The sequence below is a fragment of the Penaeus chinensis genome, chromosome 7 (assembly GCF_019202785.1).
Source record: "Penaeus chinensis breed Huanghai No. 1 chromosome 7, ASM1920278v2, whole genome shotgun sequence".
Taxonomy (NCBI): Eukaryota; Metazoa; Arthropoda; class Malacostraca; order Decapoda; family Penaeidae; genus Penaeus; species Penaeus chinensis.
In genome coordinates, this window is record NC_061825.1 from 11,880,192 (window position 1) to 11,894,250 (window position 14,059).

Here is a 14,059-nt window from a genome sequence, read left to right on the forward strand (position 1 = left end):
AATATAGAAATGTATATATAAAACACTTAGATGGATAAATTCTATGAGAGAGGCAGATAAACATTTTAATTCATATAACGGATTATGATTGTATAGGCTAACAAAGTAAGCATCGTACCTTGAGTACATGGATACTATCCTCATTCACATATCGTACCAGTGAAAACTACTCCCGTTCGGACTGCTCAAGGTAAAGGTCGGTTAGAGGCGAGAAGGGGAGGGGCGGAGGGCGTGTCTTTCCCAGGTACAGAGTATAAAAGCCAACTGTTCGGTATTCGTAGATCATATTCCATCTACCCCTACCATCATGTTCACTAAGGTAAGTCTATTTCGTGTATTTCTTTTAAAATAGTTTTCATCATTGTTTTATGTACACTCACATATATCACCACACACAGATGTATATAAATACACGCACACAAACGTATGTATTTTCCCCTTAGTGAATTCGTTAAAGTAAATATTTACATTTGTTCAGCCTTTTATATTTGATTCCAGACCATCGTCGCTCTCGCCCTTGCGGCCGTCACCTTGGCTGCTCCTTCACAGCCTTCCTACGGATATGCTCCCCCTGCAACCTATGACGTAAGGAATACTTGCATATGTTAATGTCCATATAAGTATTTCAATGATTAAACCATTTTTATTGCCTGTATTCAACGTATACTCATTCTGCTTTTCTTTAGGCCCCCGCTAAGTACGACTTTAACTACGCCGTTAAAGACGACTATTCCGGAAACGACTTCGGTCACCAGGAGACCCGTGACGGTTACGATACTCAGGGATCCTACTATGTCCTTCTTCCCGACGGTCGTCTGCAGAAGGTCGCCTACACTGTCAACGGCGACTCTGGCTACGTAGCCGAGGTCAGCTATGAGGGTGAGGCCCAATACCCTGAATATAAGCCTGCTCCTGCCTACAAGCCAGACCCTGCCTACAAGCCAGCCCCTGCCTACAAGCCTGCCCCAGCCTATGCACCCGCTCCTATCTATGCCTAAATGACTATGGATATATTTATAATGAACATAATTTATTAAATATAAATTCCCTTACTATATACTTCTATATATTTCAAACCCCCAAAAAGCAGTTTTACGATAAGTTCATGATGATATATACTGTGAGCAAATGTAATAATGGCTGAATCTTCATATTTCCATAACAAGATATAATTAAAAAAATAATAACAATAATATTCATCAAAAAAAGGTGTGGGAGATTATGTCACGAAATGGGAATTAAATATTTCTAAAACACCACGGCATTGGTGCATGGTATGCTCGAACATTTTATTTTCCTTGTCAAATGTGGGATTATGCTACATTTTGTTTTATTTAAACTAACAGTACACTTAATATTCATTACATACTTATAAATACATCACATATTCACTTGTCTATAGCTAAATACATTTACTCTATCGTTTATGTATGTGTGTGTATTTGTGTATGTGAGTATGTATGTATATATGTATACATGTATAAATTTCTGAATATTAATACACATACTCTTTATTTATATTGAACTCTCTGAACACATACACACTATTATGTATATAGATATAGGTATGTGTGTGTTTGACAGAGTGTGTGTGTATACATGCATGAATACAAACAATACGTATATACATATGTATGTATATATATGCGTATATATGTTTATATATACATAAAGAATATATATGTATATATATGTACATATATATATATATATGCATGTAAATAGACACACATATATATATATATATATATATATATATATATGTGTGTGTGTGTGTGTGTGTGTGTTTCCTTTATATATGTATATATACATACATTTAAATAAACAGATTCAAACACATATATGTGTGTGTTTCTGTATGTGTGTCCGTGAATATACACATACAAACGCATACTTATATACAGTCATCTATGAATGTATACTTATTTTGTATATATATATGTATATATGTTTACATATGTATATATATATGTATATATGTTTACATATGTATATATATATGTATATATGTTTGCATATGTATATATGTATATATATATATGTTTACATATGTATATATATATATATATGTATATATGTTTACATATGTATGTTTATATATGTATATATGTTTACATATGTATATATATGTATATATGTTTACATATGTATATATATGTATATATGTATAGGTTTGTATGTATGTACATACTCTCGGACACGTATAAACTCACCTTCCTCCCCCCCCCCCCCCCCCCACCCATCACTCTTTCTCTGTCTTTTTTTCTCTCTCTCTGGTCATATATATATATATATATATATATATATATATATACATATATATATATACACACAGAAATATACATGCATATATATACATATACATATATATATATATATATATATATATATGCACAAATATATACTTACATACGTATATATATATATGTACTTATACATATGAATGTGTTTGTATACACAACACATACACACTCACAAACATGTATATACGTCTATACATACATATATGCATATAGAAATATACATGCATTTATACAGTCATTACCATATATACATGTATGTATATCTATCTATCTATCTATATATATATATATATATATATATCTGTATGTATATATATACACACATATATATAAATACATATACTGTATATATAAACATATATATATACATATATACATACACACACGCGGACTCACATACAACGACACACAGGTGCAAACGCACACATGGAAATATATGTGTATATCTACATATATACATTTATACATGATACATACACACATATGTGTGTATGCATTTGCGTATGTATACATGCCTACATATATACATATATATGTTTGTGTAGGCATATATACACACACATATATATGTATATATATGTATGCATATATATACATATATGTATAAATATACATAAGGAATATTCATACATATATGTATATGTATATATATATATATTTATGTATATATACATATATATATATATATATATATGTATATATACATATATACAAATAGACATAAATTTATATACATGCCTATATGAATCCTTATATACAGTTTATATGCATATATACATACATATATTAATGTATATACATATGATTATACACACATATATATGTGTGTGTGTATCTTTCTGCATACGCTTGTCTGTCCATATACATACAAACGCATATATATTTACAGTCTTCCAAAAATATATGGATATAAATACATATGTATATTTACATGTATATATATACACATGCACTTATATAAACAAATATTTCCCTTTCCTTCCTCACCATTGCTCATTCTTTTTTTTTTTTCCCTCTCTGTCTCTCCCTGGTCATACATATATTATTGTATGTACACACATGTATATACACTATATGTATATATTTGTTTCTTCTTTTTAACAAAATTAGATAAAAGAAGCTTTATATGTGAATACATATACACACACATATATATAAAGAGAAACAAATAGTATATACATTCATACATAAGGATAAACAAAATACAGAGATGGATAAATAAAATACATAGACGGATAGATGCTTTGGATAGAAAAAGACAGATAAACATTTTAATTCATATATCGGATCAATATTGTTCAAGGTGACCAGGTAAGCATCGTATCTTGATTACGGGGATACTATAGAGGCCGTCCTCATTCACACATCGTACAAACGGAAACTACTCCCGTTCAGACTGATCAAGGTAAAGGTCGGTTAGAGGCGAGGAGGGGAGGGGCGGAGGGGTGTGTCTCTCCCAGTTACATAGTATAAAAGGCATCAGCTCGGTATTCGAAGTATCACATTGATCTAACTCTCCCATCATGTTCACTAAGGTGAGCGTATTTCACGTTTCACAATTCTTTTAAGATGGTTTTCATCATTACTCAGTGTAAACTCACACACACACGTGTATAAATACAAGCACACAAAAATCAGTTTGTAAAAGTAAATATGTACATTTGTTCAGTCTTTTGTGTTAAATTTCAGGCCGTCGTCGCTCTCGCCCTTGTGGCCGTCACCTTTGCAGCTCCTTCACAGCCTTCCTACGGATATGCTCCCCCTGCAACCTATGACGTAAGGATTACTTGCATATATCAATGTATATATATATTTCAATTATTAAACCGTTTTTATTGTCTGTATTCAACTTATAATTATTCTACTTTTCTTTAGGCCCCCGCTAAATACGACTTTAACTACGCCGTTAAAGATGACTATTCTGGAAACGACTTCGGTCACCAGGAGACCCGTGACGGATACGATACTCAGGGATCTTACTACGTCCTTCTTCCCGACGGTCGTCTGCAGAAGGTCGCCTACACTGTCAACGGCGACTCTGGCTATGTAGCCGAGGTCAGCTATGAGGGTGAGGCCCAATACCCTGAATATAAGCCTGCTCCTGCCTACAAGCCAGCCCCTGCCTACAAGCCTGCCCCAGCCTATGCACCCGCTCCTACCTATGCCTAAATGACTATGGATATATTTATAATGAACATAATTTATTAAACGAAAATTCCATCACTATATACTAGTACGTTCTAACCTTAAAAAGAAAAGAAAAGAAAAAGTTTTAGTATTAGTTCATAATGAAATATACTTTGGCCAAATGCAATAATCGTAGCATCTTCATATTTCCATAAATGGAAATGGATTGGAATTCCTTGATTCATCTAAGTGAAATTACAACAATAACAGAGTAACGATGTATATAACCAAAAGATGTTGCGAGATTACATCACGAAATAGGAATTGAATATTTCTAAAATATCCATGCCATTGATACTAGGGATATTCTAGCATTTTATTTCCCTTGTCAAATGTAGAATTATGTTACATTGCGTTTTTCTTAAAGGCATAAACTAACAGATCATTTACATTGGTAGATATACACATGCATTACATATATATATATATATATATATATATATATATATATATATCATCTATCCACTTGCCTCTCTATATTTAAATACATTTACTCTATATCGCTTATATTTATAAATATGTATACATACGTATATATATTTGTATATTTGCACTATTTATTTATCCATCCCTATATATATAAATACACATACTCTTTCTCTATCTCGGTCTCTCTGAACATATGCACACACTCATATATATACATATATATATATATATATATATATATATAATATGTATATACATATATGCATTTTTAGATGTACATATATATGCATACATTTATATACATGTATATTTGTATGTATATATATATGTATATGTACATATATATGTGCATATATAAACATGCATATATACACACACACTTATAGCTTTACGAAAATTCTTTATTTCAGATATTCCAGTTACTTTTTTCTTCACTTTCTTTTCTTTCTTTTACAAATGTATATATACATAATGCACACATTTACCTTTAGATATATGTAGATATATATGTTAATTTATCTATCTATATATTCAAACATTTGTATGCATATATATATATATATATATATATATATGTGTGTGTGTATATAGGTGGATGTACGTACACGCACACACAATTGTGTATATATACATATATGTATGTGTGTGTGTGCATGCTGCGTGTGTATGTGTGTGGGTTTGTAGATATGTGTGTGTGTATATGTGCGTATGCACGTATATATGTGTGATATATATGCATATAATATACATATATATGTATATGATATACATATATATGTATATTATATATATTTATGCATGTATTTATCTATTTATACACATATGTGGCTATGCGTATGTATGTTTATATATATACGAATGCCATTAAACTGGTCGTTCTTTTAATATTCTCATGCATATTATGACTTCTATCTGTGAACATTATAAGAAGTCAATTGACTTGTATAAGATTTACGAATGTACTGAATGGAGGTTTTGATGTATTTCTCCCAGTCTGTTTTCTGTAAGGGATTATAAAGAGCTTCCTGGTACCGGCAGAGCCCTCCATACCTGAATGTTTTTGAGAGAAACGATAATGGTATTCCATATTCTGCAGCTTTAGAAAATAAAATTGCTTTCGTTTATCATTTAATTTGCTAATGCGTGTAATGTATGTCTATCTACGCATGCAAGTGTATTGTTAGTTTAAGAAAAACGAAATGTAGCATAAATCCACATTTGACAAGGAAAATCAATGCCATGGTGTTTTAGAAATATTCAATTCCCATTTCGTGATGTACTCTTTCACAACTTTTTTATCATATGCATCGTTAGTCCGTTATTCCTGTAACATTTGATGAATTAAAAAAATGTTTTTCATTTTTCTTGTTATGGAAATGTGAAGATGCAACAATTATTGTCTTTAGTCAAAGTATATTTCATCATGAACTGTTTTTTGGGGGAGTTAGAAATATATAGAATTATATAGTGATGGAATTTTCGTTTAATAAATTATGTTCATTATAAATATATCCATAGTCATTTAGGCATAGGTAGGAGCGGGTGCATAAGCTGGAGCAGGCTTGTAGGCAGGGGCGGGCTTGTAGGCAGGGGCGGGCTTGTATTCGGGGTACTGGGCCTCACCCTCATAGCTGACCTCAGCTACGTAGCCAGAGTCGCCGTTCACAGTGTAGGCGACCTTCTGCAGACGACCGTCGGGAAGAAGGACGTAGTAAGATCCCTGAGTATCGTATCCGTCACGGGTCTCCTGGTGACCGAAGTCGTTTCCGGAATAGTCGTCTTTAACAGCGTAGTTAAAGTCGTACTTAGCGGGGGCCTAAAGAAAAGTAGAATGAGTATGCGTCAAATACAGACAATGAAAATGGTTTAATTAAAATACTTATATAGACATTAACATATGCAAGTAATCCTTACGTCATAGGTTGTAGGGGGAGCATATCCGTAGGAAGGCTGTGAAGGAGCAGCCAAGGTGACGGCCACAAGGGCGAGAGCGACGACGGCCTGAAATTAAACACAAAAGACTGAACAAATGTACATATTGACTTTTACGAATTGAGTAAGGGGAAAATACATACATGTATGTGCGTGTATTTATACACATATGTGTGTGTATGGTTATATATATCAGTGTATATGAAACGATGAAAACTATTTTAAAAGAATTGTATAACATGAAATACACTTACCTTAGTGAACATGGTGGTAGAGTAGATCGAATGTGATACTTCGAATACCGAACTGTTGACTTTTATACTCTGTACCTGGGAAAGACACGCCCCTCGGCCCCTCCCCTTCTCGCCTCTAACCGGCCTTTACCTTGATCAGTCTGAACGGGAGTAGTTTCTGTTTCTGCGATGTGTGAATGAGAATGGCTTCTATATTATCCACGTAATCGAGGTACGATGCTTACATGGTCAGCCTATGCAATCATGATCCGTTATATGAATTGAAATGTTTACCTGTTTTTTTTCTCATGCAATCTATCCATCTAGTGTTTTATATATCCTTCTCTATATGTTGTCTATCCATATGAATATTAATACTATATTTTTCTCTTTTTATATATATGTGTGTGTGTGCATGTGTGTTTGTGTGTACATATATATACTCATACATTTAAATATTTAATATTTAATTTTGTTACCAAATATATATATATATAAGTATACACATATATGTTTATATACATATGTTTTATACACAAGCATATATTTATATGTATATATGTGTACATTGTGCATATATATGAGCAGATAAAGAGAAAAAGAGAAAGACAGAGAGATGGAGGGAGAAGGAGGAGAATTATTTTTTTTTATACATGTGCGAGTGTATGTATACACACGCATATACAGAAATATACATACACACTTATATATGTATACGTATATCTATATGTGTGGATATATATATATATATATATATATATATATCAATATATAAACCTATACTTTATATGCGTACATGTGTATAGGAATTGAATATTTCTAAAATATCCATGCCATTGATACTAGGGATATTCTAGCATTTTATTTCCCTTGTCAAATGTAGAATTATGTTACATTGCGTTTTTCTTAAAGGCATAAACTAACAGTTCATTTACATTCGTAGATATACAACTGCATTACATATATATATATATATATATATATATATATATATATATACATATATATATCATCTATCCACTTGCCTCTCTATATTTAAATACATTTACTCTATATCGCTTATATTTATAAATATGTATACATACGTATATATATTTGTATATTTGCACTATTTATTTATCCATCCCTATATATATAAATACACATACTCTTTCTCTATCTCGGTCTCTCTGAACATATGCACACACTCATATATATACATATATATATATATATATATATATATATAATATGTATATACATATATGCATTTTTAGATGTACATATATATGCATACATTTATATACATGTATATTTGTATGTATATATATATGTATATGTACATATATATGTGCATATATAAACATGCATATATACACACACACTTATAGCTTTACGAAAATTCTTTATTTCAGATATTCCAGATACTTTTTTATTCACTTTCTTTTCTTTCTTTTACAAATGTATATATACATAATGCACACATTTACCTTTAGATATATGTAGATATATATGTTAATTTATCTATCTATATATTCAAACATTTGTATGCATATATATATATATATATATATATATATATGTGTGTGTGTATATAGGTGGATGTACGTACACGCACACACAATTGTGTATATATACATATATGTATGTGTGTGTGTGCATGCTGCGTGTGTATGTGTGTGGGTTTGTAGATATGTGTGTGTATATATGTGCGTATGCACGTATATATGTGTGATATATATGCATATAATATACATATATATGTATATGATATACATATATATGTATATTATATATATTTATGCATGTATTTATCTATTTATACACATATGTGGCTATGCGTATGTATGTTTATATATATACGAATGCCATTAAACTGGTCGTTCTTTTAATATTCTCATGCATATTGTGACTTCTATCTGTGAACATTATAAGAAGTCAATTGACTTGTATAAGATTTACGAATGTACTGAATGGAGGTTTAGATGGATTTCTCCCAGTCTGTTTTCTGTAAGGGATTATAAAGAGCTTCCTGGTACCGGCAGAGCCCTCCATACCTGAATGTTTTTGAGAGAAACGATAATGGTATTCCATATTCTGCAGCTTTAGAAAATAAAATTGCTTTCGTTTATCATTTAATTTGCTAATGCGCGTAATGTATGTCTATCTACGCATGCAAGTGTGTTGTTAGTTTAAGAAAAACGAAATGTAGCATAAATCCACATTTGACAAGGAAAATCAATGCCATGGTGTTTTAGAAATATTCAATTCCCATTTCGTGATGTACTCTTTCACAACTTTTTTATCATATGCATCGTTAGTCCGTTATTCCTGTAACATTTGATGAATTAAAAAAATGTTTTTCATTTTTCTTGTTATGGAAATGTGAAGATGCAACAATTATTGTCTTTAGTCAAAGTATATTTCATCATGAACTGTTTTTTGGGGGAGTTAGAAATATATAGAATTATATAGTGATAGAATTTTCGTTTAATAAATTATGTTCATTATAATATATCCATAGTCATTTAGGCATAGGTAGGAGCGGGTGCATAGGCTGGGGCAGGCTTGTAGGCAGGGGCGGGCTTGTAGGCAGGGGCGGGCTTGTAGGCAGGGGCGGGCTTGTATTCGGGGTACTGGGCCTCACCCTCATAGCTGACCTCAGCTACGTAGCCAGAGTCGCCGTTCACAGTGTAGGCGACCTTCTGCAGACGACCGTCGGGAAGAAGGACGTAGTAAGATCCCTGAGTATCGTATCCGTCACGGGTCTCCTGGTGACCGAAGTCGTTTCCGGAATAGTCGTCTTTAACGGCGTAGTTAAAGTCGTACTTAGCGGGGGCCTAAAGAAAAGTAGAATGAGTATGCGTCGAATACAGACAATGAAAATGGTTTAATTGAAATACTTATATAGACATTAACATATGCAAGTATTCCTTACGTCATAGGTTGTAGGGGGAGCATATCCGTAGGAAGGCTGTGAAGGAGCAGCCAAGGTGACGGCCACAAGGGCGAGAGCGACGACGGCCTGAAATTAAACACAAAAGACTGAACAAATGTATATATTGACTTTTACGAATTGAGTAAGGGGAAAATACATACATGTATGTGCGTGTATTTATACACATATGTGTGTGTATGGTTATATATATCAGTGTATATGAAACGATGAAAACTATTTTAAAAGAATTGTATAACATGAAATACACTTACCTTAGTGAACATGGTGGTAGAGTAGATCGAATGTGATACTTCGAATACCGAACTGTTGACTTTTATACTCTGTACCTGGGAAAGACACGCCCCTCGGCCCCTCCCCTTCTCGCCTCTAACCGACCTTTACCTTGATCAGTCTGAACGGGAGTAGTTTCTGTTTGCACGATGTGTGAATGAGAGTGGCTTCTATATTATCCACGTAATCGAGGTACGATGCTTACATGGTCAGCCTATGCAATCATGATCCGTTATATGAATTGAAATGTTTACCTGTTTTTTTTCTCATGCAATCTATCCATCTAGTGTTTTATATATCCTTCTCTATATGTTGCCTATCCATATGAATATTAACACTATATTTTTCTCTTTTTATATATGTGTGTGTGTGTGTGTGTGCATGTGTGTTTGTGTGTACATATATATACTCGTACATTTAAATATTTAATATTTAATTTTGTTACCAAATATATATACATATAAGTATACACATATATTGTATAAAAGGTATGAATGAGAATGAATATCTTCACAATACAAGAGATGTATTTGACCGGTTTCGACTATGTCTTCGTCAGAAATATATGTATTTCTGACGAAGACATAGTCGAAACCGGTCAAATACATCTCTTGTATTGTGAAGATATTCATTCTCATTCATACCTTTTATACAATTGTCAACATGAACGCGGTTCATACAAATATATGTTTATGTACATATGTTTTATACACAAGCATATATTTATATGTATATATGTGTACATTGTGCATATATATGAGCAGATAAAGAGAAAAAGAGAAAGACAGAGAGATGGAGGGAGAAGGAGGAGAATTTTTTTTTTTTAATACATGTGCGAGTGTATGTATACACACGCATATACAGAAATATACATACACACTTATATATGTATACGTATATCTATATGTGTGGCTATATATATATATATATATATATATATATATATCAATATATAAACCTATACTTTATATGCGTACATGTGTATAGGAATTGAATATTTCTAAAATATCCATGCCATTGATACTAGGGATATTCTAGCATTTTATTTCCCTTGTCAAATGTAGAATTATGTTACATTGCGTTTTTCTTAAAGGTATAAACTAACAGTTCATTTACATTCGTAGATATACACATACATTACATATATATATATATATATATATATATATATATATATATATATATATCATCTATCCACTTGCCTCTCTATATTTAAATACATTTACTCTATATCGCTTATATTTATAAATATGTATACATACGCATATATATTTGTATATTTGCACTATTTATCTATCCATCCCTATATATATATAAATACACATACTCTTTCTCTATCTCGGTCTCTCTGAACATATGCACACACTCATATATATATATATATATATATATATATATATATATATATAATATGTATATACATATATGCATTTTTAGATGTACATATATATGCATACATTTATATACATGTATATTTGTATGTATATATATGTATATGTACATATATATGTGCATATATAAACATGCATATATACACACACACTTATAGCTTTACGAAAATTCTTTATTTCAGATATTCCAGTTACTTTATTATTCACTTTCTTTTCTTTCTTTTACAAATTTATATATACATAATGCACACATTTACCTTTAGATATATGTAGATATATATGTTAATTTATCTATCTATATATTCAAACATTTGTATGCATATATATATATATATATATATATATATATGTGTGTGTGTGTATATATAGGTGGATGTACGTACACGCACACGCAATTGTGTATATATACATATATGTATGTGTGTGTGTGCATGCTGCGTGTGTATGTGTGTGGGTTTGTAGATATGTGTGTGTATATATGTGCGTATGCACGTATATATGTGTGATATATATGCATATAAAATACATATATATGTATATGATATACATATATATGCATATTATATATATGTATGCATGTATTTATCTATTTATACACATATGTGGCTGTGCGTATGTATGTTTATATATATATATATATACGAATGCCATTAAACTGGTCGTTCTTTTAATATTATCATGCATATTTAGACCTCTATCTGTGAACATTATAAGAAGTCAATTGACTTGTATAAGATTTACGAATGTACTGAATGGAGGTTTAGATGGATTTCTCCCAGTCTGTTTTCTGTAAGGGATTATAAAGAGCTTCCTGGTACCGGCAGAGCCCTCCATACCTGAATGTTTTTGAGAGAAACGATAATGGTATTCCATATTCTGCAGCTTTAGAAAATAAAATTGCTTTCGTTTATCATTTAATTTGCTAATGCGCGTAATGTATGTCTATCTACGCATGCAAGTGTATTGTTAGTTTAAGAAAAACGAAATGTAGCATAAATCCACATTTGACAAGGAAAATCAATGCCATGGTGTTTTAGAAATATTCAATTCCCATTTCGTGATGTACTCTTTCACAACTTTTTTACCATATGCATCGTTAGTCCGTTATTCCTGTAACATTTGATGAATTAAAAAAACGTTTTTCATTTTTCTTGTTATGGAAATGTGAAGATGCAACTATTATTGTCTTTAGTCAAAGTATATTTCATCATGAACTGTATTTTGGGGGAGTTAGAAATATATAGAATTATATAGTGATGGAATTTTCGTTTAATAAATTATGTTCATTATAAATATATCCATAGTCATTTAGGCATAGGTAGGAGCGGGTGCATAGGCTGGGGCAGGCTTGTAGGCAGGGGCGGGCTTGTAGGCAGGGGCGGGCTTGTATTCGGGGTACTGGGCCTCACCCTCATAGCTGACCTCGGCTACGTAGCCAGAGTCGCCGTTCACAGTGTAGGCGACCTTCTGCAGACGACCGTCGGGAAGAAGGACGTAGTAAGATCCCTGAGTATCGTATCCGTCACGGGTCTCCTGGTGACCGAAGTCGTTTCCGGAATAGTCGTCTTTAACGGCGTAGTTAAAGTCGTACTTAGCGGGGGCCTAAAGAAAAGTAGAATGAGTATGCGTCGAATACAGACAATGGAAATGGTTTAATTGAAATACTTATATAGACATTAACATATGCAAGTATTCCTTACGTCATAGGTTGTAGGGGGAGCATATCCGTAGGAAGGCTGTGAAGGAGCAGCCAAGGTGACGGCCACAAGGGCGAGAGCGACGACGGCCTGAAATTAAACACAAAAGACTGAACAAATGTATATATTGACTTTTACGAATTGAGTAAGGGGAAAATACATACATGTATGTGCGTGTATTTATACACATATGTGTGTGTATGGTTATATATATCAGTGTATATGAAACGATGAAAACTATTTTAAAAGAATTGTATAACATGAAATACACTTACCTTAGTGAACATGGTGGTAGAGTAGATCGAATGTGATACTTCGAATACCGAACTGTTGACTTATATACTCTGTACCTGGGAAAGACACGCCCCTCGGCCCCTCCCCTTCTCGCCTCTAACCGACCTTTACCTTGATCAGTCTGAACGGGAGTAGTTTCTGTTTGTACGATGTGTGAATGAGAATGGCTTCTATATTATCCACGTAATCGAGGTACGATGCTTACATGGTCAGCCTATGCAATCATGATCCGTTATACGAATTGAAATGTTTACCTGTTTTTTTCTCATGCAATCTATCCATCTAGTGTTTTATATATCCTTCTCTATATGTTGTCTATCCATATGAATATTAATACTATATTTTTCTCTTTTTATATATGTGTGTGTTTGTGTGTACATATATA

The 14,059-nt window shown here is 32.2% G+C and overlaps 5 protein-coding genes across 5 annotated transcripts; 2 read left to right on the plus strand and 3 right to left on the minus strand.

Moving 5' to 3' along the window:
• Positions 1-295: 295 nt before the first annotated feature.
• LOC125027404 (cuticle protein 7-like) lies at positions 296-1,055 on the plus strand. The gene is made up of 3 exons (XM_047616471.1): positions 296-319; positions 499-585; positions 687-1,055. Exons 1-3 carry the CDS (start codon positions 308-310, stop codon positions 996-998), a joined length of 411 nt encoding a protein of 136 aa, XP_047472427.1. The 5' UTR covers positions 296-307; the 3' UTR covers positions 999-1,055.
• A 2,758-nt stretch (positions 1,056-3,813) lies between these two features.
• On the plus strand, positions 3,814-4,529 carry LOC125027406 (cuticle protein 7-like). Its single transcript, XM_047616472.1, has 3 exons — positions 3,814-3,838; positions 3,993-4,079; positions 4,179-4,529. The coding sequence occupies exons 1-3, from the start codon at positions 3,827-3,829 to the stop codon at positions 4,470-4,472; spliced, it is 393 nt and encodes a 130-aa protein (XP_047472428.1). The 5' UTR covers positions 3,814-3,826; the 3' UTR covers positions 4,473-4,529.
• A 1,855-nt stretch (positions 4,530-6,384) lies between these two features.
• Positions 6,385-7,160, minus strand: LOC125027329 (cuticle protein 7-like). Its single transcript, XM_047616347.1, has 3 exons — positions 7,106-7,160; positions 6,834-6,920; positions 6,385-6,735 (listed from the first exon to the last, which is right to left on the minus strand). The coding sequence occupies exons 1-3, from the start codon at positions 7,115-7,117 to the stop codon at positions 6,442-6,444; spliced, it is 393 nt and encodes a 130-aa protein (XP_047472303.1). The 5' UTR covers positions 7,118-7,160; the 3' UTR covers positions 6,385-6,441.
• Positions 7,161-9,535: 2,375 nt separating this feature from the next.
• On the minus strand, positions 9,536-10,328 carry LOC125027327 (cuticle protein 7-like). Its single transcript, XM_047616345.1, has 3 exons — positions 10,274-10,328; positions 10,002-10,088; positions 9,536-9,903 (listed from the first exon to the last, which is right to left on the minus strand). The coding sequence occupies exons 1-3, from the start codon at positions 10,283-10,285 to the stop codon at positions 9,592-9,594; spliced, it is 411 nt and encodes a 136-aa protein (XP_047472301.1). The 5' UTR covers positions 10,286-10,328; the 3' UTR covers positions 9,536-9,591.
• Positions 10,329-12,934: 2,606 nt separating this feature from the next.
• On the minus strand, positions 12,935-13,704 carry LOC125027328 (cuticle protein 7-like). The gene is made up of 3 exons (XM_047616346.1): positions 13,656-13,704; positions 13,384-13,470; positions 12,935-13,285 (listed from the first exon to the last, which is right to left on the minus strand). The coding sequence occupies exons 1-3, from the start codon at positions 13,665-13,667 to the stop codon at positions 12,992-12,994; spliced, it is 393 nt and encodes a 130-aa protein (XP_047472302.1). The 5' UTR covers positions 13,668-13,704; the 3' UTR covers positions 12,935-12,991.
• Between the last annotated feature and the right edge of the window lie 355 nt (positions 13,705-14,059).